Below are 27383 nucleotides of genomic sequence, written 5' to 3'. Positions count from 1 at the left end.
CTGCAACAGTCAGAAGTTCAGCACGGTGAACTGAACAGTGATGGAAACCCTTCTGCCACCTTCCCCTCATTAAAATGACTGGGGTGGCGAGTTACCGTGCAGCAGGGTAAAAATCCCCTTTACATCCGTTGCCATAGACTTATGGACACCACTATAAGCACTGCTGTCCCCCATGTTGTTATTTGCACATTCAGTATTCACTTGCACTAAATATGTTCACTTTAATCCATTGTTCACTTTTTTTTATCCACTGCTCATTATTATTATTATTATTGTTAGTATTTATTGCTGTTTCTTGTATCTTTTGTACTTTTTTCTGCATGCCTAGTTTTTTAAGTTTTTAAATATTGAAATCTTTAATTTGACTCTTTCCCCCTTGACTGCTGTAACACTGGAATTTCTCAATTGTGAGATTAATAAAGGTGTATCTTATTTTATCTTATCTTATCTTATCTTATCTTATCTTACACAGTCTCTCTGAGACATTACTGATGCAACTCCACAGACATTTCTTCCTTTCAACATTAACAATAATTTCTAAAATCACTGACAGGATTAAAGAGGATGATTTTGTGATATCAGCTTGAAACAGTTATATCAGAGGTGGTGACACTGCCATACCTGAATATCATCTTTTTTTAATGGCTGATCGCAAGTGAAGCTTTTGGAAAACTCTAAATTGGCAGCTTCCACACAGATCAGTGGAGAAATGGGACAACATCACTTCTGTGTCTGTCAGGCTGATCAAGAGTAACACTTTGCTTTGTCAGTCATGGTGTCTGAGCAGAAAGGAAAAACAACATGTGGTAAGAGCAGGTTTCAGTCAACGCTGTGATTCAGCTGAGGTGAGTGCGGAAGGTAATGGAAAGGATCAGACACTAAAGACCCTGCAGGACACAGAAAAGGCATTTAATTACTTTTTCATTTAAAAAATGGCGTCTGACCTTGAAATGTCCTTGTGAGTGTGACTGGTATGTAATCCACTTGTGTAAGAAGTATAGGGATGTTTAAAACACATGGTGGCTCAATGCCAGTGTAATGTCGGAGAGGGAAAGTGTATCACAGAATAACAACAATCCTCTCTCTGCACATCCATACAGCTCATTTGAATCTGACAGCAGCAGGAGCAGCAACAGTTGTGGTTGAGTCCCTCTCCCTCGGGTGTCCTCCATGGGACCTTATTTTGGGGCTTATCCAGGGCCTATCCCAGCTGACATTGGGCAAGAGGCAGGGCTGACACATAGAGACAGACAACCATTCACACTCACATTCACACCTACGGACAATTTAGAGTCACCAGCATGTCTTTGGACTGTGGGAGGAAGCTGGAGTACCCAGAGAAAACTCACGCTGACACGGGGAGAACGTGCAAACTCCACACAGAAGGGCTCCCCAACACTGGGTGTGAACCAGTGACCCTCTTGCTGTGAGGCGACAATGCTAACCACTGCACCACTGCACTGCATCATGGGCTTTGTATAAGTAAAAAAAAAAAAACATCAACAATTTATTTTTTTCTTCAAACCACCACACTGATCTCCATGTACCTCATCAGCGCTCTAATTACAGTGCCAACAGCAGGGAGAGCAATGCATCCACCTCCAGAGTCAGATCAAGGTCATGGAGTTCTTCAGAAGATGGATAAAAGGACACACGTTGTCCTTGCCTACATGTATTAGATGAATCACCCTTTGAGTTACATCATCGTTGTGTGACTGATGATAAAGTTACTGTCTTTCAAAGTGTGTCGCTGTTATCAGGGTTTTTTTTTTAAACATCACAGCGAGCGGCATCCTCCCTCCAGCCCCTCTGATGTTGTCAAAGCTGGACCAGTGATGTAGAGTGTGTTTGCCCTTTAGGTGGGGTGCCCCCATCAGGCTGATCAATGTTACTGCTGAAATCCCACAGTCATCCCTGCACTGGTTCAGTACTTCTTCTAGAGTGTGTGTAAAAATACACTTAAAGTCTCATTTAAGTAAAAGTATTACTGCTTAAATGTCTTTACAGATCAATGTTTAGGTCAAACCAGTGAATGAATGTGTGGGGGAAATGATGTAAAAACTGGATTTTAAAAACAAATATAATTTCATATATACAGATGGAGTTGATGCAGCAGTGAGATCTTGTCTCTTCACAAAAGTCCGTTCTTTTCCTGTCAGAAGAAGTCGAAGAAGAAGAAGAAGTAGTGGAAGAAGAAGAAAAATACATAAAAGTGTAAAATTCATCAGGGGTTATAACATTATAAAAATATAATAAATATTTTTTAAAATTCATATAAATATAAAAAATAAATTTAATCAATTAATAAATAAAAATATAGACTTAATTGGGAGGGGAAAATTATAAAAAATAAAAATCTTATATGAATATAATATGTACAATTATAATATGAATATAAAAATACAGTAACTTAAAATTCATATAAATATTTAAAAAATTGATTTACTTTTTATCATTTCATACTTTTTTTTTTTCTTTTTTCTATTTTTCATGAGACCTGGAAATGGAACCTGCACATTGTTTTCTGTAGCCAAGCTAAAAACACACATTATTCAAAATGTCCCCTCTGGGAGTCTTATATCATTATGAATATTATACCTTTGGATTATTATCACTGATACATTAATGTGTGAGCAGCATTTTAATATCTGGCTGATCAAGGTGGAGCAAAATTGTAGGGTAGTTAAATATAATTACATATAAATAATTACATACAGAACTGACCCTATAAAACACGATGCTTGTTATACATAGCATCATGTTTTATAGGGTCAGTTCTGTATGTAATTAATTAATAAGCAGAGTAACTAGCTGTTTAATAAATGCAGCGGAATGAAAGGTGCAATATCAACCCCTGAAAAATAAAGTAGAAATTTACACAGCATGTAAATGTTCAAATACAGTATCTCAAAATAGGTTGTTTTGATGTACATAAAGGTAAATATTAAGGCAAATAAAATTGTAATTGTAAAGAAAAGTACTTTTCTGTTTTATATTTATTTACTTTTGTCATATTTTTTTATTTTTTATGACAAATCTGTTTTAATGTTCATTGTTCTTCACTAAGGTTCAGTCCATCCACTGTAAAATGACACAGTAAAATCAACACTGTTCAGATTTATTTGTCTGTGTTTGCAGATCACGCTGCTCCATGCTGAGGATGAGGTTTTTTTTCTAAATGTAGCTCAGTCGTGTGGTATTAGATATGTCACGGTGAGGATATTATATTTGAGTCAGTAATGAATGTGTGGGATGTTCAGCGTAATTATATTAAACACTGGATCACAAACACAGATCAGTGGTGTCTCAGATGTCACCTGATTTATGTTTAGGCAAACTGATTCCATTTCAGACATCAAGTTGCACCTTGGAGAAGCTGAAGGTGGATTGTTCAGATCACTGTAGAGGTTTGCTCCATTTATCCTCCATTAATTAATGGTTTAAAACAGGTCAAAATAAACTGTGGTTAAATCTTGGGTGGCGGTTTCTTCATTTCTAACTGATAAATATTTTGTTAAAAAAGTGATAGGTTTCTTTTTTTTTTTTTTAGTCATGTCAGCAAAACCTACAACCCAACAATAACAGGATCTGTTTGTTTGCTCCGAATGACCTCAGTCTTCTGAGAAAATAAATGCGTTGTTGTACCTTACCACAAATGTGATCTAGATGTGCACTCCAGGTCAAAGCAACGTCCACAGATGGTCAAATATTTATAGGAGAAAACTTTGATCTGTGTGAGGACAGTAACCGGTGGAAGTTCACTGGAAGACCAAAAATTACCTCTTGTGTTTTCTTTAAATTAATAACAGGTGAATTCCTCTCACACCTCTCCACTAGTCTTTTTGTACAACACTGATGAATACTAAGATCAGCTTCTGTGTCCAACAAAGACAACAATCATCTGAAAACATAAGTGTAAATGTATCTGGAACATCACTTTTACAGTCGTCTGTGTAAAGTGTGAAGAGAACAGGAGCGCTCACACGACCGTGGGGTGCTTCTGAGTTAGTAACAATGGAAGCTGAATATGTCTGATTAACTTTAATTATCTGTACTCTATTTGTAAGAATTGAATAGTACTACTGAATCAGGTGAGGATTAACCCCTTCAGAACCCAACAGAGTCCCCAAGGAATGAGTTCTAAAACGTGGAAATGAGTTGGCATCTTTGCACTCCCGGTGCCCTCGTCTTGAAGTCAGAGGGTGTTTTGAAACAGTTTATGTTAAGCCCCATTTCCACCAAGCAGTACAGAGCAGTTCAGAGCAGTTCAGTTTGGTACACTTTTTTCAGTTTCCACTGCGAAAAGTTGCAGATGGTACCAGTGAAACCGTTACCGTTACCATCTTTGGTAACCCTTCTGTTGGGGTACCTAGCACACAGATCTGGTACTAAAAGGTGGAGCTGTGAAAACTGCAGTCCGTTGATTGGTCAATAGAGGATGGTTACTCTGTTCAGGGCTGAGTTGTGGCTGTTTTTTTCCCTAGTGTAGTGGTTAGAGTACTCGTGCGGAATGTCCAGGGTTCGAATCCTGCTGAGGTCGATGTCAGCAAAGGCATGCAGTTGCCATATCAAATGGGGTCAGATTCCTTAAGGAGTAACTTCGGAATCTGAGCCAAGTTCTCAAACAAGAACACGCTCAAGCCCGTTGCAGATGGGAGGTTCCAGATGTAAAAACCGATTCACCGGTGATGTGGAAATACAGTGAATGCTGGACGGAGCAGTGAGTGACAACAACCCTGCCCACATTTAAGAGTATTGTTTGCAGGTGAAATGTTAGGGTCTAGGTACCATGTCTGAAGGGTTACTTTTGGTTCCAAAGGTACGATACTTAAAGTGTTTGGTGGAAACAGGGCTTTAGATGCCTGAAACAAGTTCTGGGGGCTAACACAAGCTGGAGAGATTTTCAAGTTTTGTCTATGACATAAAAAACATCAGTAAATACCCCACTCCTGAACTTTCAAGCTCCTATGTGTCTTAAAAAAAGTGGTTACAAACAAGTGGCTAAATGAGACAACAGAACGCCATAGCGGGCTGCAACAAGCACAGCTTTACAGTCTTGTTATTGTGGTGACATTAGGTCAAGAATTATGCTCAGTTTATTTGTAAACTCTGCCTCATTATCTGCCACTAATGCATCCACCCCCCTACAATGGTTCAGGTCATACCTAACAGACACACGTTTTTGTGGGGGTATTGCCGACGCCAGCTCTGGTGCAACAGATGTCTTGTGGGGTGCCTCAGGGATCCGTGCTAGGTCCGATTCTCTTTTCAATATACATGCTCCCTCTTGGCCATCTAATATCAGTTTCCATTTGTATGCAGATGATACTCAGATCTATTTAAGCTGTGTTGAACACGACTAACCTGCTAAACTGTCTTCAGGACATTCACAAGTGGATGTCACAAAACTTCCTGCAGCTTAATGATGCAAAGACAGAGATACTGATCATAGGACAAGGTAGTGCAAACGTTCAAATATCAAACAGTCTTGGTTCTCTGTCCCACTCAATAACTTCACACTGCAGAAACCCTGGTGTCATTTTTGATCAAACCCTCAGTTTAGACAAACATGTAAATTCGGTAGCTCAATCCAACAAACATTTGGAAACTGTTATTCATGCATTTATAACCAGTCGATCAGATTATTGCAATTCCTTGCTCTCTGGCATCAGTTAAAAAAAAACAAGGTCTCGATTAATTCACAAAGGTGAAGGAGCCTTTGCAGTCGGGGCTCCACAACTTTGCAATGACCTGCCTGAGGAGAACTCAGTCTCAACTTTTCAATCACTTCTGAAAACCTACTTGTTTAAAACTGCCCTTCAATGATTTTAACGTTTTTTATTATTGCGTGTTTTTACTATGTTATTTGTATTCTATTTTTATTGTTTTTATCTTGTTTTATTGCTTTGTCTCTCATTTGGTTTTGTAAAGTGTTTGTAACTGTGTTTTGAAAGGTGCTATATAAATAAAGTTTATTATTATTATTGTTAATATTATGGTGTCCTACACAGCCTCCCGTAATTTCCCCCTTAAATATGAATCACTGCCCTCTTAATCAACACTTGATTGTGTAATTATTACTATATTTACTGTACGTCATCATAATGAAAGCTCGCCATTTGCTGTGGTTTCATTAACCACTGATTCATTCCATGCACATCACTGAACAGGCACAAAGCAAGGGAAGCATCTGAGTGCTTAATTATTGCTAACTGATGCCTGTCGATGTGTAGCTTCACGTTCTCATGTGACTGCTTTAATAAAATCTGAATATATAAAACCTCAGGGACAAACACGCACAGTGCCTGCAGGGAGCTGGAGACATGCAGAGAAACATCTGATTTCTAAAGAATATTTATTATCAGGTAAATTCAAGGAACATATGCATTAGGAAAAATGTATGAGAACACATATATGGTTCTGTAATTATTGATGTAACGCAGCAGTAGAAATATAAAACAACTGTGTAGCCACGTTATTCTCTCCTTTTCTTTACCTTATTCCACCCGCCACAGCTAAGGCTGAACCCAAATGAAGACTCAAAACAAGGTGAGTAAAGTTGAAAAGGGAATGGTTGGAGATGTTTGGGGCAGTGAGCAGGGGTTCTGGCAGAGCCTTTGGGGTGTTGTCCAAAGGGTGACGGGTTTTGGCTTGATGTGGTTTTCTGAGAATGAGAGCTGATGTGCGGCTTGACAATCTTGGTGAGACAGATGGCCGGCTGGTGTTTCTGAAGAGAAGGGAACAAGTGTAAATCTTCAAGCAGGCAGGCAAACAAACTATTTAAATTCTCAGGCAAACAGACAAGCAACTGTGCTGAGGTTTGATGCGTGACTCAAACAAAACAAGTGTGGCACAACAATCCAGTATGGGACTGGAAGCTGGTGCAGAGTATCTGTAGTGGAGAGGAGGTGGTTTGACTGGCGGACTGGTGTGCTGATTGCAGATGGTGATCAGGTGTGCTGAAAGCAGGAGCGTGAGAGAGAGTGGGGAGGAAGAGGGGAAAAAACAAGCACACTTCACTCAAACAAAGGTAAAAAACAAATTAAAACCCAAACACAGACACATTGTTAAAGGCAGAGTCGCACAGGAGAAGTTTGACATGTTCGTACCATCATAAATGACAAACATAGATTAGTCATGGTTTAACATTAGACAAGAATTATCATTACGCCACTGTAGCAACTTGAATTCAGCCAGTGTAAACCCCAGCACAGAGGGTCTGATCCATGGATGCATAGAGAAACTCTCCTCTTTATACATCCAATGTCTGATACCCAACAGCCCCAACTCCTCAGTTCAGCAAACTGTAGGTGGCTGCCATTACACAGGTCAGACCCAGAGCTGCCACCTGTGGACCCTCAGCTGAGGGTGAGGCGGAGTTATATATATATATAATGTTGTTTTACAATATTATATATATATTATATATATGTTGGGCCTCAGGGGATTTTTTCACTGCAGTACTGCAACTGGCCACTAGAAAAAATTGCTGCAAGGTTGAGCAGCTTACCTGGGGGCCTGGTCGAGGGATATCGTTCAGTCTGTCCACCAAACTGGTCCAGAGTGGAATATTTAAAGATCCAGTGTGTAGAATGTCGGGGGATATATTGGCAGAAATGGAATATAATATATTTATTCAGTGTATGATCACCTGAAAATAAGAATCATCATGTTTTTGTCAACCTAGAATGAGCCGTTTATATCTTCATACGGAGTCTGCTATGTTGCACCACTATGTTTCTACAGTACAGTGGCCTGAAACAGACAAACCAAACACTGGCTCTAGATAGGGCTATTTGCATTTTTGCATTTTCACATTGGCCGCTGTAATTTGCATCCCCTCAGGGACAAGCCAAACAGCATCGGAAAAAGGATGATTTTTAACATGAAACTGTTTTATTCAGTGTTTTACACTTATCGTGCAGACTTCATTCTTGCAATTTTACGTTGAGGTTAATTTAATTGTTTAATTTCACTGTAGCCAACAGGAAGAAGGCTGAAGCCCGAAAAACGGATGGTGGGCCACCGCCAGCCCCATTCATCCACGCTGAGGAGCTGGCTCTGAGCCAGAATAGCGGGCGTTGTGTCTCTGAGGGCATCCCAGGTGGCAGTTTATCAGAGCCCATCATCCCCTAGGATACCAGTGCTTATATAAAGGGTATGTTCACCATCCATCCTCTTTGCCAGTGCATAAGAAGCTGTGGGTCCCTTTTTTGTTGGTTTTTCACCTTTGTCATATTGCAACAGTTCGTGCTGATGGAGTGATTACCCTCCCAGAGCCTCCTGCCACCGCAGATTGTCAGGGGGTCAGTAGTTGAATATTGCACAGAGTTTGTGTGATGGTTTTGAGTTGCCTACATCTAACATTATTGGCACTCTTTACCACAGGAGGATGATGAAGACACAGTGTCTGTAACCACTGCTGTGGGGGCTGATGGGCCTTCAGAGGTATACTGTACATCTTCAGTATCATGTATGACAATTTCTGATTGCTCTGTCCCACATGAAAACGTGTATGCTCTTAGAACAGAGTGTGCCTGGCAACTATAATGAGGAAGAGGAAGAGAACAGCAAGATGTTTTTGCAGTTGTCATTGCCTGTTTGTCCCAATTAGGATTAAGTATTGGACTGTGGAAGTGTCTCAGACTGAACAGCGTCTCTCCATAGCTCCCTGTGAAGGATCTGTACAGGGTTCACCTGCAAAGACACATACCCAGATGTGACCTCCAAATGGACCATATCAGACTGAAAATGACAAAGACGAAATTTGAAATGGAGATACTGGAACACTAGTTAAAGGTGAGTTAGACCTGATGATGGATGATGTTACATGCTGTTACTCTTACTGTTGGAAAATCAGTTTAATAAGCAAATATTTGTAATAATATTAAAGCATTTCTCTCTTTTTATTTGCAGGAAATAAAGAATACAAACAAATAAATCACATCTGAAAGAAATTATTTCTGTCCTCAGTTTATTTGAAAGTAGTAAAGAATGCGCTCCTCTCAGTATAGCAATATTGTGGAGCACAACACAGGCTACAATCATGCTCTAATTCTGCAGAGAGCCAGGTTGTAGTGTTGCTGTGGTCCAGGCTCAGGGTAAGGGGTCATCAGGCAGCTGTACTCTCTGTCTCTAATAAAGATGCCATTAAACTGTCCTGTGATCATGAGTGGTGGAGATACAGGTTACAATTATGAAATTTAAGTTCCACAATTAATGAAGGAGGGAAGATCAATATTTAACTTACCCTCTGCAAATTTATGGCTCAATGTAGACTTGCGATAAATCCGTGAGTCATGGACAGAGCCTGGTCATTTGGCTTCAACACTGGTGATGGTGTGGGCTGCATCACACATCACCTTTACTGCAGAATGATAACCATCATTAGTTGCAGTACATTACACAAAGGAAGCTTGCAGAGACTTCAAGAGATCGTATAGAGTAAGAAGCTAAAATGTTTGTGGCTGCAGTCATTACTTTAAAAAACTCATGGATAAATGTATTTGCTGGCTTATCGATCCACTAGAGAGACACTGGTACATTTGCCCAAATGGAAAAGTCAAAAAAACATTCTCACAAGACAAATGTATGTTAATCTCATACATGAGAATAAAATATAGATTTTCTCTTTTAATTCATGATCTGTTGTTGTGCTTTTGTATGTACTTTATTAATTGAAATGTGTAATGTATCTGGAGCCTGAGTCTGAAATGGCTGCAGATAATTCAGCTCCCACTTAAAGCCTCCTGAACATCTGAGTAATTGAAAGAAAGGTGAGCACATAATCACAGACCTGTGCTAGGCTAGTGGCCTGTCTGGGAGGACCCAGTGAAACTGCTTTACTCAGTATTTTTACCGTTTTAATCACCTGCTTAGTTTGTTTTGGCGCTGAAGAGACCTCTGTGGGTAATTAGTCTGCAGCTAAAAACCTCCTGAACAATGAACCCTCAGGGAATACTAACCAGGAGTTTACACTTGGCACATGGTGATGATGTGGCTCTGTTGGCTTCATCACACCCTGACCTCCAGCAGTCACTGGGGCTGTTTGTTGCCGAGTGTGAGGTGGTCGAGATGAGAGTCAGCAGCTCCAAATCTGAGGCCACGGTTCTCTCCTTGAAAGAGTTACTGCCTCAAGCGAGGGAATTTCAAGTATCTCGGGGGCTTGTTCACAAGTGCAGGTGCGGCTTCTGCAGTGATGCAGGCGCTGCGCCGGTCCATCATGGTGACGAGGGAGCTGAGCCAGAAGGCAAAGCTTTCAATTTACTGGTCCATATGTCCCAACCCTCACCTATAGTCATGAGCTCTGGGTAGTGACCGAAAGAATGAGATCACGGATACAAGCGGCTGAAATGAGTTTCCTCCGTGGGGTGGCTGGGCTCAGCCTTAGAGATAGGGTGAGGAGCTCGGACATCTGGAGGGAGCTCGGAGTAGAGCTGCTGCTCCTTCATGTCGAAAAGGGGTCCGTTGCGGTGGTTCAGGCATCTGATCAGGATCCTCCTGAGGCCCCAGGGCAGGCTCAGAACACACTGGAGGGATTACATATCTCATCTGGCCTGGGAACGCCTTGGGGTCCCCAAGGAGGAGCTGGAAAGCGTTGCTGGGGAGAGGGTCGTATGGGGTACTTTGCTCGGCCTGCTGCCCCCGCAACCCGGCCCCAGATAAGCGGGTAAAAATGATGGATGGATGGATGGATGGATGGATGGATGGATGGATGGATGGATGGATGGATGAATGGACATGGGAGAACTTTGAACTGGTTGCAATCTACATTCCTCACTGCCAGGGGCCAGTTTAATGTTCAATGCACAACATGACAACAACAACAGCTAGCTAACATTAGCTGTGTTGCCATGGTTGTGTACACAGAACACTGTACCTGCAATAAGTCAGTGCCAACGACAATGTTAATTTCTCCCATTAGTAATGCATTTGCTGTCAAATGCTAACATTAATGAAACCAACATCAATTCTGCTGTCAGTAGAACATCTTATTCTGTCCAAACTGTAACTAATTTGTATTTAGAAGAGGAAGATATTATGTTAACATGAATCATTGAAGTTGTTACTGTTGTTCATTAATTATTTCATACAGATCTTAAATGTTGAGTGTTTGTGAAGCACGTACACACAGTTCTGCACTTGCATGAAAATATTAAAGCAAACTCACCAAATATAATTGAGCTCTTTTTTTTTCTCAAGGTGCTTTGTTGAAATATTTTGGTCCACAACAACAGCATACCTCTACAGTTGCCTCAACAGATGAAGGTAGGAAGAAGTTATTCTCAGTTCATTGTGACGTAAGAAATAAGAATAACTAAGAATAAGAATAACTTCATTGAGCCTCAGAGGGATCTGCTCTCCAGTTTGAATCTGTCATGAGATTATTTAATTTAAAATGACTACACAAATATTTGTCTTACACAATGACTTCTTATACTTTTTAATTTTATACTCATTTATGCATTTTATTCTTTCCCAGCAATATCAACCTCAGGTCATGACGAGGAGGAGGACCTTGATGAAGATGATGAGCAGGAGGACATGGAAGCTTCATGCAGCATGATACCTCCTTCACAAATTCAGGCCACGCCACTTTTTTCCGCCACCTCCTCTTCACCACCCCCTGACACCACCTCCTCTTCACCACCCCCTGACACCATCTCCTCTTCACCACCCCCTGACACCACCTCCTCTTCTTCACCATCCCCTGACACCATATCAACACAAGGTACTCTGACTCTGACACCTCACATAATATCAGATGATCCTGCGCAGTGGCCAAAATCCATCAACGATAATGCTCATTGTCAAATTGTTACAAAAGGACCAGTCCAAATTACAGGCATGGACTTCCCTCAAAATTCCGAAAACCCTCCCAGGAGATTCACGAAAGAACATTACAACAAATCAATGAAAAATGGTGAGAAGATCCAACGTTCATGGTTAGTGTACTCTGTCAGCACAGATGCAGTATTCTGTTTCCCTTGCACTCTTTTTGGAAAGCGTGACAACGCTTTAAGCAGTAGTGGCTACTGTGGATGGAAGAACCTAGCCAAACATCTGAAAGACCATGAATATACACAGACACATTGTGAGAATATGAGAAGCTGGCATGATCTGCAGAAAAGATTGCAAACAAAGACAGCCATAGATGAAACTAATCAGAGTTTGATGCAGATTGAGACTGAGAATTGGAAGGGTGTCATCAGAAGAGTGATCTCTATAATCTGCCATCTGGCTGAGCACAATCAAGCCTTGAGGGGGTTTTCAAATGTGCTATATGATGATCACAATGGGAATTTCCTCGGCTTAGTGGAACTGATGGCACAGTTTGATCCGGTGCTGACTGAACATGTCAGAAGGATTCAAAACAAAGAAACCCACTCAAGTACACTACTTGAGTGCAGTCATTCAAAATGAAATAATAACACTAGTTGGAGACAAAATCCTTGAAGATATAGTGAGAAGAATGACCAAAGCCAAGTACTTCTCTGTCATCATGGATTGCACCCCTGACATCAGTCACAAAGAACAACTTTCCATTGTTCTGAGAACTGTGAATTGTGAATCATCAGTTGGTGTCTCTATTGCTGAGCATTTCTCTGGATTTTTGGATGTTGAGGACACAACTGGTAAGGGTCTGACTGAAACTCTGCTGGGACATCTTCAGAAACACAGCCTAAACATTTCTGATTGTCGTGGCCAGTCATATGACAATGGCAGCAACATGATGAGACAAAAACACGGTGTTCAGGCAAGAATATTGCAACATAACAGCAAAGCATTGTGTGTCACCTGCAGCAGTCACACACTCAATCTAGTTGTGGCAGATGCTGCGAAGTCTTCAGTCCTGTCCATCTGTGCAACGCTGGGCAATTCTGAAGGAGCATGTTAAGCAACTTACTCTCAAACCTTTGTCAACAACAAGATGGGAGGTTCGGATTGAAAGTGTGAAGGTGGTGCGATACCAGCTACCACAGATTCTGCAAGCATTGGTTGCTCTTCAGACATTTGCAGTGGAGAAGAGGGATTCAGAAACAATGTCCACTGCCAACGGTTTGCATGATAAGCTTAACTCCTGGCGTTTTCAGTTGTGCACCATGATCTGGTACAATGTTTTATACCAGGTTAACCATGTGAGCAAGCTGCCGCAAAGTCCAGATGTTTCTCTGGAAACACTTAGAGCAGAAACAGAGGGAGTGAGACAGTACCTTGAAAAGTTCAGGGAGAATGGGCTTGCTTCCTGTCAGTCTGATGCAGTAGAAATTGCAGAGGAACTGGAAATTGAAAGAAAGCTTCCAGAGAAAAGGCAGAGAAAAGCAGCAAAACGATTTCAGCACGAGGGTACAGAAGAAACTCAGTCCAGTCCAGATGAGTCTTTCAGAAGGGAGTTCTTTCTTCCTTTAGTAGACACTGCCCTCAGAATGAATGATCTGCCTGAATGACAGATTCTCAAAGATGGAGGATGTCTGTGCCCTCTACGGTTTTCTACAACAGGCAGCAAAGAGTGGCAAGCTTCATGCAAGTTGCAAGAACTTGGAGCAAACAATGCATGACATTGAGGCAGAGGATTTAGAACTGGAGATCAATTCTGCCATCATTACTTTTCCTGACCATGCCTCCACCTCCCCAAATGACATGCTAAATTACATATACAGTGAAAATCTTCTGGATCTGTACAGTAATCTAAGCATTGCACTGCGTCTCCTCTTGACTCTTCCTGTCTCTGTTGCCTCTGGTGAGAGGAGCTTTTCAGCTTTGAAGGTGCCTCTTGCCTAGGGCCCCCAGAGGGTCTTGAAACAGCCCTGCTCACTGCTAGATGCCACTAAATCCTACATACTGCTCATTTAAACAAATTGATTGTCATTGAATTTAGCACAGTCATTCATAATTCCCAACAGATGAATCTTGATGACTTATTAGGGGCCGGGCAGCCTAAGCTGCCAGGACCCTATTGTTATCCTGCATGTTCTTCTTCTTCCTTCTTCTTCCGAGGAAATCATACTTCCCATGCGCGAAAAATCACCAAACTTTGCACAAAAGTCCAGTCCCATGCCAGATTGCCTCAGCGGCAAACACAGGCCAATAATCCTGATGGTGGCGCTACAGCAAGCCTCTAAAGTTCAAAATTTTGGAAATTCACAACAAATCAACCATATGTGCTACAGATTTGCAACTTTCACCAAAATGTAGCTCCAATACTGAAGAAACTTTTGTACATTTAAACCTATTGCAAATTATGAAGTCCATCACTCTGTTTTTTTTTAAAAAAACTCTAAAACTTATTAAACCTATCTCCTCCCACAATTTTTGCTCAATTGACACCAAACTTGCTACAGAGCATCTTCAGACTGTCCTACACAAACGATCCACACAGATTTTTGATTTATCAAAAATTGAACCTACAGTGCATCAGAATGTTTGACTGTAAATGGTATTGTAAACATATACTTACAAATTCTTGCTAAATACATTTTCAATGTTCATTAAAAAAAAATACAAAATTTTGGAGTCATGGAAAATATCAGAATTTTATCTCAAAAACTGAATTTTCTACAGCATTTTGAATTTTGCTCTCATGCGAACAATTGGAGTCAATGCAAAAATGGCATTTTTAAACATCAGTTTTTCACTTGTGGAGCCAATAAATCATTGTTAAAAACAAATTACCAACATCTCCATGTTGTCTAGATGCAATATGTGTATTTTCAGATTTTTGTCTTAATAACTGAATTTTTGACAGCTGTTTGAAATCTGCCTTTACACACCAACAGCTGCTGTCTTGCACACAGGTGACTGGCTTAGTCAATTTGTGAAGCTACATGTGACATTTCTGTTTGCCAATTAGCTCAATGAGATAGAGGAAGGTTCTTGGTGTTGAAGATTGTGAGTTCAAGCCTCAGCTTGTGCAACATTTCCAAATGAGAGATCTACCCAAACTTTTCATAAAGGTCCAGTCCCATGCCAGATGTCCTCAACTGGAAACACAAGACAATAGTCCTGATGGTGGCGCTACAGCAAGCCTCTAAATTTCAAAACTTTGAAAATTCATAACAAATCAACCATATGTGCTACAGCTTTGGAACTTTCACTTTGAAATTTGCTTTTCCATGGCATGGATGGCTACTGTCTGGCACCCTGATGCTTGGCTTAGTCAATTTGTGAAGCCACACATGAACTGTCACTTGCCAATTAGCTCAGTGAGATAGAAGACGGACCTCAGTCTCAGAAGTTGTGAGTTCAAGCCTCAGCTAAGGCAGAACGGACATTCTAATGTGAAAGTCCTATGTTCAGGCATCATGCTATGTGGATTAGAGACTACTAAGGTTAAAATAATTATGATCCAGGCAGTTTCGCGGAGAGACAAATACTCTTTATCAACACTTTTCCCTGTTATCCCTTGTCTCTTTTCCCTGTTTATTTGGCTTAGCTATCAGTCAATATGCAGAGTCTATCCAATAGCTACTTTTACATTTTAAAAAATGTTTTCATCTTTGTCACCATGGATAATGTTTAGCTTTAAGCTAGATCAGGCCAGTTTGTTCATAATTGCTAGCAGTTAATGTTATTCTTACTTTCTTGTTCTTGAGTTTTTTCTTTCCTTTGTATATTATGAGTCTGATCACTTCAGCCACTCATCCACAATTTGAAGGGCATGCCATAATTATATGATGTCACTTCTATGTTGTGATATGCTTTGTTTTAGTGTGTGTGTATTACATTTTTCACATGGGCTTTTACATATGCCACACATTCAGTGTTTTATGATGAATTATGACTTCTTATCAGTATAATGAGCTAGAAGAAGTTTTAAACATATATACCACAGAGTTGTGTCTTGCTAATTAGCTCAGTGAGATAGAGCATAGTCTCTTATGCAGAATGCCACCTTTTTTTATCTTCCTACACTCTGCTTGTTGCTCAGAACTGCCTAATTTTGCCCGACCATTGCTGCGCAGCAGCTATAATTTTTCATCTAGTTATCTTGTTAAAAAGTCTCACTCTTTTCTGCACTGGAGCACATCAGGTTCTGCTTCTTGATGATGTCCCCACCACCGCAACATTAGCCCCTACCCCTTCCAGCCTTATGTGACTCATGTGGGTCATTAATTCATTTTTATGTAGCCATTGATGGATGCAGCCTGCAGTGAGAGAGAGAAAGAGAGACGCACAGAGAGGGAGAGTCAGTGTGTGGCACCTCCATGCAGTCAGTCTGGAGTGTGCAGCTCCAGGATCAGACTCTCCTCAGCCGCTGATGCGGAGTTGCAGCGATGGAAGATGCGCAGGATGAGAGCTGGTGTTAATGTGCGCCACACCGCATCCGGCTGTCCATGTGCGGACAGCCTGTATCCGATATGAGCTCGGACTGTGAAAGTTACTACAGCAAAGAAAACGTGTTCGTGGAGGGATTCAGGTGTCCGAAAGCGGACAGTGACACCACGGCACTTTTCTGCTGCGGGTTCAGTGACCTGAAGTACTGCTGTGATGACCCCAACAGCTTTTTCCCATACGAATATGGATACATGTGGTGGTTAAGGTAAGAGGAGAAAAGCGCAGTCAGACTGAGCTGTTGCATTTTTTTTCTGTGTCAGAAGTGTATAGTGGAGAGTGAATGTAAGCATCATATAATCTGCAGAGCGCACTGAGCATCATTAGACGCGCTTTCTCCTGCAGCAGACTGTAATTCTACACAAAACATACAGCTTTCTTTCTGCAATAGAGCTTTTTAGGTGTTAAAACATGCATGTGTGGAGTTGATACTGCAAGCACATAATCTTATTTATGTCAGTGAGTTCAGAACCTGTTGAATTTTGCAGCCTGTCACTGTTTGGCTTCAATCAGGCTAATTAGCTGTGATAAGAGAGCAAGCCTAATTAGGAAGACGTTTGATTTATAAAACACGAATGGTCTTCAGAACTGTTCTGACTCATTTTGCATCTTAAGGAATTTTAATGTCACCTTGCCTTTAATGTCAAATTTAACAGCTAAACTGTCAGATGTGGTGCAGTGTAAAATCTTCCACAAACACTGTAGAAAATATTGCCTAAGGAAGGATGCACTGATGCAACTTTTTCTTGCACTGTCAACAGTTGTTGTGTGTCTTTCTCCAGTAGCTCCACTTAGAAATGTTCACAGTGAGGTGTGAGTATATCATTGTGAGTGCACAACAAACAGGGCTGCACAATATGCAAAGAAATTTTGTGATTATTCTGACTGGTATGGATTGCGATATGAGTCGATACAAGTCTAGACAATTTTTGTGGGAATAGTCATTTTTGCATTTTCACTGGAAAAAAAATGAAAATAACAATGTTGTGTTTTTTGCTGGGTTCTGTCCCAAAAGCATGTTCCCTTACATCTTAAAAAATGATTGTAGCATCAGTGCCTCATCTAGAAGGATGTGTTGTGACATATTTCACCTTTATGAAAAAACTGCAACTCCTGCTATTTGGTTATTGCATTTGGTCAAATTATGATATCAGTAATATTTCTGATTAATTGTGCAGCCCTTGGTGTGAATATGTGAATGATTGTCTGTTTGCATGTTCTCCCTGTGTCAGCGTGGGTTTTCTCAGGGTTCTCCAGCTTCCTCCCACAGTCCAAAGACATGCAGGTTAATTGGTGACTCTAAATTGTCCGTAGGTGTCAATGTGAGTGTCAGTGATTGTCTATCTTTATGTGTCAGCCCTGTGATAGTCTGGTGACCTGTCCAGGGTGTATCCCATCTCTCGCCCAATGTCAGCTGGGATAGGCTCCAGCCCCCCGTGACCCTTAACAGGATAAGCACTTACAGAAAATAAATGAATGAATGAATGTGCAGCCCTACAAACAAACAAAATTTCACCTCCACCCATGAGGTGCAGAGATTTCATAGATATTGCAAAACCAGGGTAAATAAAACCAAGTCTATCTGCATGGTTACATATCTCCACAGGGAAGCAAGTAATAAAATAATGCACAGCAATGTTGTGAAAATCAGAGCATTCAATGATACTTGGTTTTACAATTCCATATCACAATAGAATGTCAACCACCTCATCTGTGTAGGCATTTTTCATTAGCCGCCTCTGAGGAGCACGTCTGGCCATTTTGCATCATTATGTGTCATTATGTGTGAAAAGAATTCCACGTAACACTAGGGTGCTTTTACTGAATGCTTTACTGTGTTGGGGCTCAGAGTAGGCGTTCATATGATAAAGTGTGAATGCAGAACACTGAAGCACTCGGCTGCTCAGAGCTGAAGCACATCAGCCATAAGACAATTAATATATTGTATACATCTTGTAGACATCTTGCATATTTCCATACAGCTTGATTTTTGTTTTTGTTACAGTAACTAAATTACATTCACTGCATGTGAAAATAGGCACGTAAAGGTTGAAGTCAGCAGCATTTGGATTTTCCAACCCAAACAGCAGAATAAATGTTGGCATTGTGCATTTCTGCAAAACACAGATATGTAACATTTGTACATTACGACAAAAATCTACCATATTTGTTGAAATTTTTTTAGTTTAAACAAAGTTGGTTAATGTGTGGTTATGTTTGGGCACAAACAACTTGGTTAGGAGAAGAACATGTGTTGGCTTAAAATGCCTGGTTTTGTTGGAACAATCATGGCTGGAAATGCTGCCAATGTCTCGCTAAAAACACTGGGTTTTGGTGGCACTATCATAGCTGGAAATGCCGCCAGTGTCTTGCCAAAAACACCCAGTTTTGGTGGAACAATCAGGGCTGGAAATGCTGCTGATGTCTCACTAAAAACACCTGGTTTGGTGGCACAATTACTGCTGGAAATGCCACTAATGTCTCACTAAAACACACTTTTTTGGTGGCACAATCATAGCTGGAAATGCTTCCAAAGTCTCACTAAAAACACCCTTTTTGGTGGCACAATCATAGCTGGAAATGCCACTGATGTTTCCCTTAAAGAAAACCTGGTTTCAGTGGCAAAATAACCACTGGAAATGCACCCACTGTCTTGCTAAAAACACCCAGTTTTGGTGGAACAATTAGTCTGGAAATGCCACCGTTGCCTCGCTACAAACACCTGGTTTTGGTAAAACAATCACAGCTGGAAATGCTGCATATGTCTTGCTAAAACACTTGGTTTTGGTGGCACTGTCATAGCTGGAAATGCCGCCAATGTCTTGCCAAAGACACCCAGTTTTGGTGGAACAATCACGGTTAGAAATGCTGCTGATGTCTCACTAAAAACACTTGGTTTGGTGGCACAATTACTGCTGGTAATACCACCAATGTCTCACTAAAAACACACTTTTTTGGTGGCACAATCATAGCTGGAAATGCTGCCAATCTCTTGCCAAAGACACCCAGTTTTGGTGGAACAATCACGGCTAGAAACTTTTGGTTTGGTGGCACAATTACTGCTGAAAATACTACCAAAGTCTCACTAAAAACACCCAGTTTTGGTGGAACAATTACAGCTGGAAATGCCACCGTTGCCTTGCTAAATACATCTGGTTTTGGTGAAACAATCACTGTAGGATATGCTGCCTGTGTCTTGCTAAAACACTTGGTTTTGGTGGCACTATCATAGCTGGAAATGCTGCCAATGTCTTGCCAAAAACACACAGTTTTTGTGGTATAATTGCGGCTGGAAATGCCACTGATGTTTCCCTTTAAAAAACCTGGTTTCAGCGGCACAATAACCGCTGGAAATGCATTCACTGTCTTGCTAAAAACACTGGGTTTTGGTGGAACAGTCAGAGATGAGAGCCAAAAACATCCACTTTTGATGGAACAATCACAGCTGGAAATGCCACCAATGCCAGCGCTGATATCTCACGATAAAAACATCTGGTTTTTGTTGCACAACAACCGCTGGAAATGCAGCCACTGTCTTGCTAAAAACACTCAGTTTCAGTGGAACAAACACTGGAACTGGAGCTGCTACTGATGTTCACTAGAAAAACAGTATTGTTGTGTGTTGGTCTTGAACAGTGGTTTGCATCTTGGCAGCTGTCTCGCCTACGTGTCGCACCATCCACCATCCCCTCCACTTACTGATGACAAAATCAGCTCACATACATGTATTCAGAAAAACATTGCGTCTGAAAGGCTGAGGTGATGTGTGTTTGCAGAAATGTACAATACCAACATTTTCTTTTGGCAGCTGGGCTGTGATTTTCATAAAGTCTCACATTGCGCCACGATTTGTTTGGATCCATTATGGTTTGACGAATGTCACTTGAACAAATGTACATAAACTGGGACCATGCAGAAGAGAAAATGTTTGTTAGGAAGAAAAGGACAACCTTATCTCTGTCATTCAGAGTCTTTTCCCAGTCCATTGTGTTGTGCAGTCAATCACTGTGCAGTTATTCATAGCATGTATCTTTATAGTTTATAGTGTGTACCACTTTTATAGAGTGTGTATCTTTTGTGTTTATGCTGCTCTTTTTGTGTGTGTGTGTGTGTGTGTGTGTGTGTGTGTGTTTGTGTGTTTGTGTGTGAGTGAGAGATGTGCATAAACACTTCAGTGTACTAGTGCTACTGTAGCAGGAGATGACCAAGGTGAATGAATGGCAGGAATGAGTTGGCAGGTGAGCGAACAGGATTCCTGAAGCACAGGAAAACAAACAAGCGTAAACACTGAACACAAATCCACGCGGAAAACCATTCAGTGAGATGCTGCGCTTTGCCTGAGCGCAGCTGCCGCAGTATTTGAGTGGGAGAAGAGCCGGTGTTGATATGCAGGAGAGATGATGAGCAGATTGATGGCAGGCATGTAGGTTGAGACGAGAACCAGCAGAGAGAAAGAGAGTGCAGAGAGAAGACAGGAGAGAAGGGAAGACAGGAACATGGGAAACACACGGGGAAAATACTGGAGCACGCCTATGGCTGTGACAATTTTCTGTGATTGTGCAGATGATTCAGAGCCACTGGAATTACATGACATGTACTGTATAAATGTTCTTTACTTAGAATAAATGTACCTTCATATACATTACACCACGGTGAGTCACAAGCTACCTGACAGTCTCATAAGATATGGAAATAAATATTCAATTTCTCCCATGCAAAGGAAGGAAGACAAGCAGATGTTGCCTGTTCAACACATTAACTAACTTCACTGAAAAATGTATCAACTGTGTAAAACCTCGTTGTTATTTTATTTATTTTTTGCCAGTAGATTATCATACAGTACATTTAAAGAAAACAATAACAATAAGGGTGCTTTCACATCTAACCTGTTTGGTTCGGTTAAATCGAACTCAGTTCCATTTGCGTGGTTAGTATGTTTCTTTGGGCCGACTGAACCAAACCAAACGGACTCTGGTGTGGTTCATTTGTGGTGTGAAAGAAAACAAACCGTCCATCCATCCATCCATTTTCAACCGCCTATTCGAAGCCAGGTTGCAGGGGCAGTAGGCAGAGCAAAGTATTCCAGATGTCCCTCTCCCTAGCAACGCTTTCCAGCTCCTCCTGGGGGACCCCGAGGCATTCCCAGGCCAGACAAGATATGTAATCCCTCCAGTGTGTCCTGGGTCTGCCCCGGGGCCTCCTACCAGTAGGACGTGCCTTGAACACTTCTAAGGGGAGGTGCCTAGGAGTATCTTGATCAGATTCCCAAATCTCAACTGACCCCTTTTGATGCAAAGGGGCAGCAGCTCTACTCCGAGCTCCCTCCGGATGTCCAAGCTCCTTGCCTTCTCTTTAAGGCTGCGCCCAGCGCCCCCATGGAGGAAACTCATTTCAGCTGCTTGTATCCCTGATCTCATCCTTTCGGTCACTACCCAGAGCTCATGACCACAGGTGAGGGTTGGGACGTAGATGGACCCATAAATCGAAAGCTTTACCTTCTGGCTCAGCTCCCTCTTCACCACAACAGTCTGGCACAGTGCCCGCGTCACTGCAGATGCCGAGCCAAATGATCCATCTCACTCTCCATTTTACCCTCACTTGTGAACAAGACTGCGAGATACTTGAACTCCCTCGCTTGGGGCAGTAACTCTCTCCCAACCCAGAGAGGGCAATCCACCATTTTCAGAGAGATCCATGGCCTCAGATTTGGAGGTGCTGACTCTCATCCCGTCCGCTTCACACTCGGCTACAAATCGCCCCAGTGAATCAGAATTTTCCTTTAACAGAAAGAAAAGAAATATTTAAAAATTGTAATCAATGTCCACATTTTTATGCATTGAGTGTATCATTTATTCTGTTGTACAGCAAAGTGAGAGCATGCTGATAGTCCTTCTGTGTCTCCTCTCTCTGTGTTTTAGTCTCGGAGCTCTTGTGGGTCTCTCTGTAGCAGCCGTGGTTCTTCTTGCCTTCATCGTCACACTCTGTGTCCTCTGCTATCTGTTCATCACCACCAAACCCAGAGGTCTGGACAATGGGCTGCCGCTCCGAGCACCAGGTACTGATTTCAATCTCCTAACACGTCGATAAAACACACTGAATTATGTAGCAGCAGGCAACATCCTGACATTTATTAATGGGTGACCCAAAGGTTTTAGAAGAAAGAAACCACCGGACTCCTGCAAGCTTGTTATTTTCCTAACTGACTGCTCAAACATCCAATGATCTTCACATGAGTTATGATTCATCTTTTTTTGTGCCTTTTTGTTTGTCAATAATAACAATGGGGCTGGGTAATATATCAATATTATATCAATACTGTGAAAACAACAATAGCAATGTCAATATTGAGATATTGAGATGTTTGGTTGAAAATATTGTGTTATTTTATTATCTTATTTTCTCACCCAGCTCCGTCTCCTGACTGGCCACGTGACGGAGGGGTGTCGTGTCAGGATCTACTGTCCTTAACTTTTGCCCCAGCTTTCCCATTGTAGGCTGTTTGTAGTCTGCGTGATATTGACCAACCATGTTTGAGCCGGCTGCAGTTGTTGCCTGGTTAAATGGCCCATGCGGTGAACTAACGAGGCAGAACATGATTGGCGTCACTGCAAACTCTGAATCCATCGCAATGGTTCAGCATATTTACTTATAAACTGAAGTCGGAAACGGAAATTCGCCTCCTCCGCCCAAATCAAACCGGAATGCCAAAAAATCGGGGGTCTGCCCCCAGAGGCTGCCGGAAGTCAGACGCCAAATACAGCCGATGGGTTCCGAGAATGCTAACACACTGACATGAAAGACACCAACAGTGGAAACAGCTGATCAGTCATGTGATGTCAGATTTTTTTTCAGCAAAGGCGTCGCCATATTCCATTTATCACATCAACTCTTATGCACAAAAAGGCCAAAACCACCTAAAGTGAGCGAAAAAATTGAGGAAGTTTTAAGAAATTTTGCCATTTTCATAAATCTTTTCAAATGCAATAAATGTACTTAAAAATACATTTATGGAAACATGGATAATGTCATCTAAAAAGGTTGGAAATAAAATGTGGAGTAAATAAATCTGGAGTATTTGGCCTATAAATCATCACGTTTAAAGGTCAAGTGTGTAAGATTTAGGGAAATTTAATGGCATCTAGCCCTGAGGATTGCAGAGTGCAACCACCTGAAACTTCTCCTGGTTTGAATTCCTTTAGTGTTCGTTGTTTAGGAGGTTTTTACCGGGAGCCGAATTAACCGCAGTCTCCAAAACAAATGGGCCAGGTGATTAAAACTGGTTAAAAAAAAAAGAAAATCTGTGTTTTTCTGAGACTGATGATTGTGGAGAGGCTGCTTACTGTGGTGGCCGATGCAAAAACACGAGTGGTCCTATCTAAAGCCAGTGTTCAGTTTGTCCGTTCCAGGCTACTGTAGAAACATGGCAATGCAATATGGCAATCTCCTTGGACAAGGACCCGCTCCTTATGTAGATATAAACAGCTCGTTATAAGGTAACGAAGATACAATGATTTGTATTTTCTGCCAAAATAACTCCCTAAATCCTACACACTGACCTTTTAAAAGCTTTGCACACCCCTGAGACACCGACAGATGTATTGTCACTCAAGCTGTCAGATTAGACGTCTCCTCAGGACTGTGTAAACATTTAAAGCTTGCGTGACATCTCTTTATCAGTGTTATTGGTCTGTTAAGTTGAGGTGGTAACAACTAATAGAGCCAGATGTCTTGAATTATTAAAATAAAACATGTTCATTTTTTGATCGTGTCTGTGTGGTCTATCAAGCTCTTCATATGCAAGTGTCTAAGTGACTGTTGTGTCTTCCAGGTTCTGCATCAAGTCCACAGGGAGCAGAACCGAGTCACAGCACCGCCCCCGCTGGTCCTCAAGGCCTCAGGAAGCACTTCCTGAGGGGCAAGCTGGACTGTGACAACCAGCCCCCAGATCCTGACCGCCTTTTCCAGCGTTGTTTCATGGCTACTGTGACATCTATCAACGTCGAGGGTCCTTCATAGACTGGTGGACCGTTTGACTTTTTGTTTGTGTATCAACAAACAAATATTTTTATGGTGATGAATCATAAGTCCTTAAAGAAGGATGTTTACTGACTATTTGCAAACAGATCATTTCATGGTTTTAATTGGCTTTGGATGGATGAGACCTGACCTGAGTTGCGGTACATTTATTAGAGCTCATTTCCTTTGAAATGTCCCTCAAGTCCAGAGGTTGTTAAGACTTGCTGGTCATGCATTTTATGTGTCTGAAGGACTGAAAACAACATGCAGAATTCATCACTTGTTTTCAAAAGTAGATCCTTTGAGAAATGATCTCAAAGCACTCTCTGAATGATGATTAACTGTTTGACATTATGGACTCAAGACATGTTTCTGTTAAACCTGAGAGACAACAACTTTGTGGAGAGTCTGTGCCTAAACTGTGCTGTGTTCTCCATTTATCTGTGCCTGTTCTGGTCTCTTCTTGTTTAATGTGCTGGCTCCGAACTTTTACAGTGTGTCTCCTTCAACAAGGTCAGAATGCAGCAGCTATTGTAGGCTTCTTACTGTTTTTAAAAGACAACATCACATCACCCCAATCCTGGCTTCTCTCCATTGATCACTTTGAAAGCTGTATAGCAGAATTGTTTTAAATGTAATTTTACAATGTCAGATGTTCTTGTTAAACATAGCCAAAGTTTCAAATTGTAAACGTATGTAAAAGAAACCCCTGTGAGCAAAAACCTCAGGATTCAAACCATTCTGAATATTCTTGTTTCCAACATTGGTCCACGTGGTTTCTTTCTATGGTCATCTGCTCTAGGCACACCACTGCAAGTGTTTACATAACATACATTGCTACACGTAGCTACATGCTAACATCAGGGAAACTTGGTTGCTCATGTTGTTAATTTCTCCTTGATTTCAGGTCATATTCCTGCCAGAACATGTCTGGTTGTCACGGGTATGATAAGAACCCAGTTGAACAGAAGGATGTTTTGTAATAGGCTTTGATGAAACCACTTGTCAAACACAGAGTGAGCAGAGTGAGCAGGTGAAACAACAGTTTGAGTCTGTGTCGTGTTGAGCCTTCCAAGACACGGGTGCACTTGGTGTGACACGCTGAAGCCGAGAGCAGGTGAGTCAGTGGGGTCTGCTGAAAGCACGCTAACAGCAAACAGTTCCAACGTGTGCAGTGGGACTGTGAGGGAGCAGACGGGAGACGATGTTGGATGAGAAGGAAATCCAAAACCAAGGGTACTCACAGGAGAAGCTGCCACACCAGTGTGAAGCCAGCTGTCGGCAGGGAGAGACCTGTCAGTGGCAATGAGTGGAATCTACAACGCACACGCAAAGGTGGTCCACAACACAAAAGTCCACAGGTGGATGAACAGGTAAACTCACTATGGAGAGCTGGGCGAACAGAAATCAGTAAGGCAAAAGCAGAGCTCTTGATCTGGGACAGAGGGCTGAGTGGTTTACCAGGGAGTAGATGAAGCAGGAGAGTCAGACAGGCAAGGTTGACATCAAGGAAGTAGTCTGGGAGCAAACGCTAGAAAGTCCTGCATTGAATGACAAAGAACAATCTAGCAAAGAGAGTCTGTGGTGGATCAGCAGGAGTGGGAGATCTGTGGACAGGTGAAGAGGTGGGGTTAGTAAAAAACTACTGAGTGAGCTGAGAAGATGGCGTTTATGGCAGGTGTGAAGTGCCCACAGTTTCAAAGCTTTTATTGGTGATATTTCACAGCAGAAAGTGGCTATTCTCTGTTACAGTCATTCCCCGGTTGCAGAGTGGAAGACCTGGAGACACTGACCAATCAGAGCAGACTGGGCTTTTTGTGAGGGGAACTTAAACAGACAGGTGCTAAAATGGGGCGTTTCAGACAGAGGGTGAATACAGGTGTTCAAGCACAGACTATGAGGAAAATAAAATGTTTTTTGACCCTTAAAGCATGTAAATGTGTATTCTGGATTTCTACTAAAATAACTATGAACCTGAGAATGAGCATAATAGCTCCTCTTTAAATCTAAAGGTGACTGTGCTTTTGAGGAGATAAGGTTTGCAGAATTAGAGACTTCTTTTCAATCAGTTCTTGAAACCTAATTTTTTATACTTGCTTTTATGTGATGTCGTCTTTTTATTGTCAGTGTCTTATTGCTTTTATTTTAATGCCTCTTTGCCGGCAATAGCTGCAGCCAGAAGCATTATGTTCTGGGTTGTATGCACATCCCATTCTTGTGAACGCAATATTTCAAGAACGCCACAAGGGAATGTCTTCAATTTGGCCACAAATGTTCACTTGGACTCAAGAATGATCTGATTATGTTTTGGTGGTTATATGTTAAAGGTCAAGGTCACTGTGATCTTGTCTGTCTCGTTCTTGTGATCCTGATATCTCAAGAACACCTCGAGGGAATTTTTTCAAATTTGGCACAAACGTTTACTTAAACTCATTGATGAACTGATTCGATTTTGGGGGTCAAAGGTTAAGGTCACTGTGACCTTGCATCTGTCTCATTCTCAAGAAAACCTTGAGGAAATACTTTCAAATTTGGCACAAACGTTTACTTAAACTCATTGATGAACTGATTCGATTTTGGGGGTCAAAGGTTAAGGTCACTGTGACCTTGCATCTGTCTCATTCTCAAGAACACCTCGAGGGAATATTTTCAAATTTGGCACAAACGTTTACTTAAACTCATTGATGAACTGATTCGATTTTGGGGGTCGAAGGTTAAGGTCACTGTGACCTTGCATCTGTCTCATTCTCAAGAAAACCTTGAGGAAATTCTTCAACTTTGGCACAAACGTTTACTTAAACTCATTGATGAACTGATTCAGTTTTGGGGGTCAAAGGTTAAGGTCACTGTGACCTTGCATCTGTCTCATTCTCAAGAAAACCTTGAGGAAATTCCTTCAACTTTGGCACAAACGCCCACTTGGACTCGAAAATAAACTGATTAGAATTTTGTGGCCAAAGGTCAAGGTCACTGTGACCTCACAAAACATGTTTTTGGCCATAACTCAATAATTCATATATTAATTATGATACAGT

At 41.4% G+C, this 27383-nt stretch overlaps 1 protein-coding gene and 1 long non-coding RNA gene across 2 annotated transcripts; both read left to right on the top strand.

Moving 5' to 3' along the window:
- Window positions 1-8246: 8246 nt before the first annotated feature.
- Window positions 8247-8754, top strand: LOC126397293 (uncharacterized). Its single transcript, XR_007570634.1, has 3 exons — window positions 8247-8306; window positions 8389-8448; window positions 8668-8754. It is a non-coding gene; the product is annotated as an uncharacterized LOC126397293 (long non-coding RNA).
- A 7433-nt stretch (window positions 8755-16187) lies between these two features.
- On the top strand, window positions 16188-26264 carry LOC126396818 (protein shisa-like-2B). Its single transcript, XM_050055145.1, has 3 exons — window positions 16188-16540; window positions 22251-22387; window positions 24161-26264. The coding sequence occupies exons 1-3, from the start codon at window positions 16335-16337 to the stop codon at window positions 24346-24348; spliced, it is 531 nt and encodes a 176-aa protein (XP_049911102.1). The 5' UTR covers window positions 16188-16334; the 3' UTR covers window positions 24349-26264.
- The last annotated feature ends 1119 nt before the right edge of the window (window positions 26265-27383 follow it).

The sequence above is a fragment of the Epinephelus moara genome, chromosome 10 (assembly GCF_006386435.1).
Source record: "Epinephelus moara isolate mb chromosome 10, YSFRI_EMoa_1.0, whole genome shotgun sequence".
In the NCBI taxonomy this organism is placed as follows: domain Eukaryota; kingdom Metazoa; phylum Chordata; class Actinopteri; order Perciformes; family Serranidae; genus Epinephelus; species Epinephelus moara.
The sequence above is the reverse complement of the archived record's forward strand: the minus strand, read 5'-3'. Positions and strand labels throughout refer to the sequence as shown.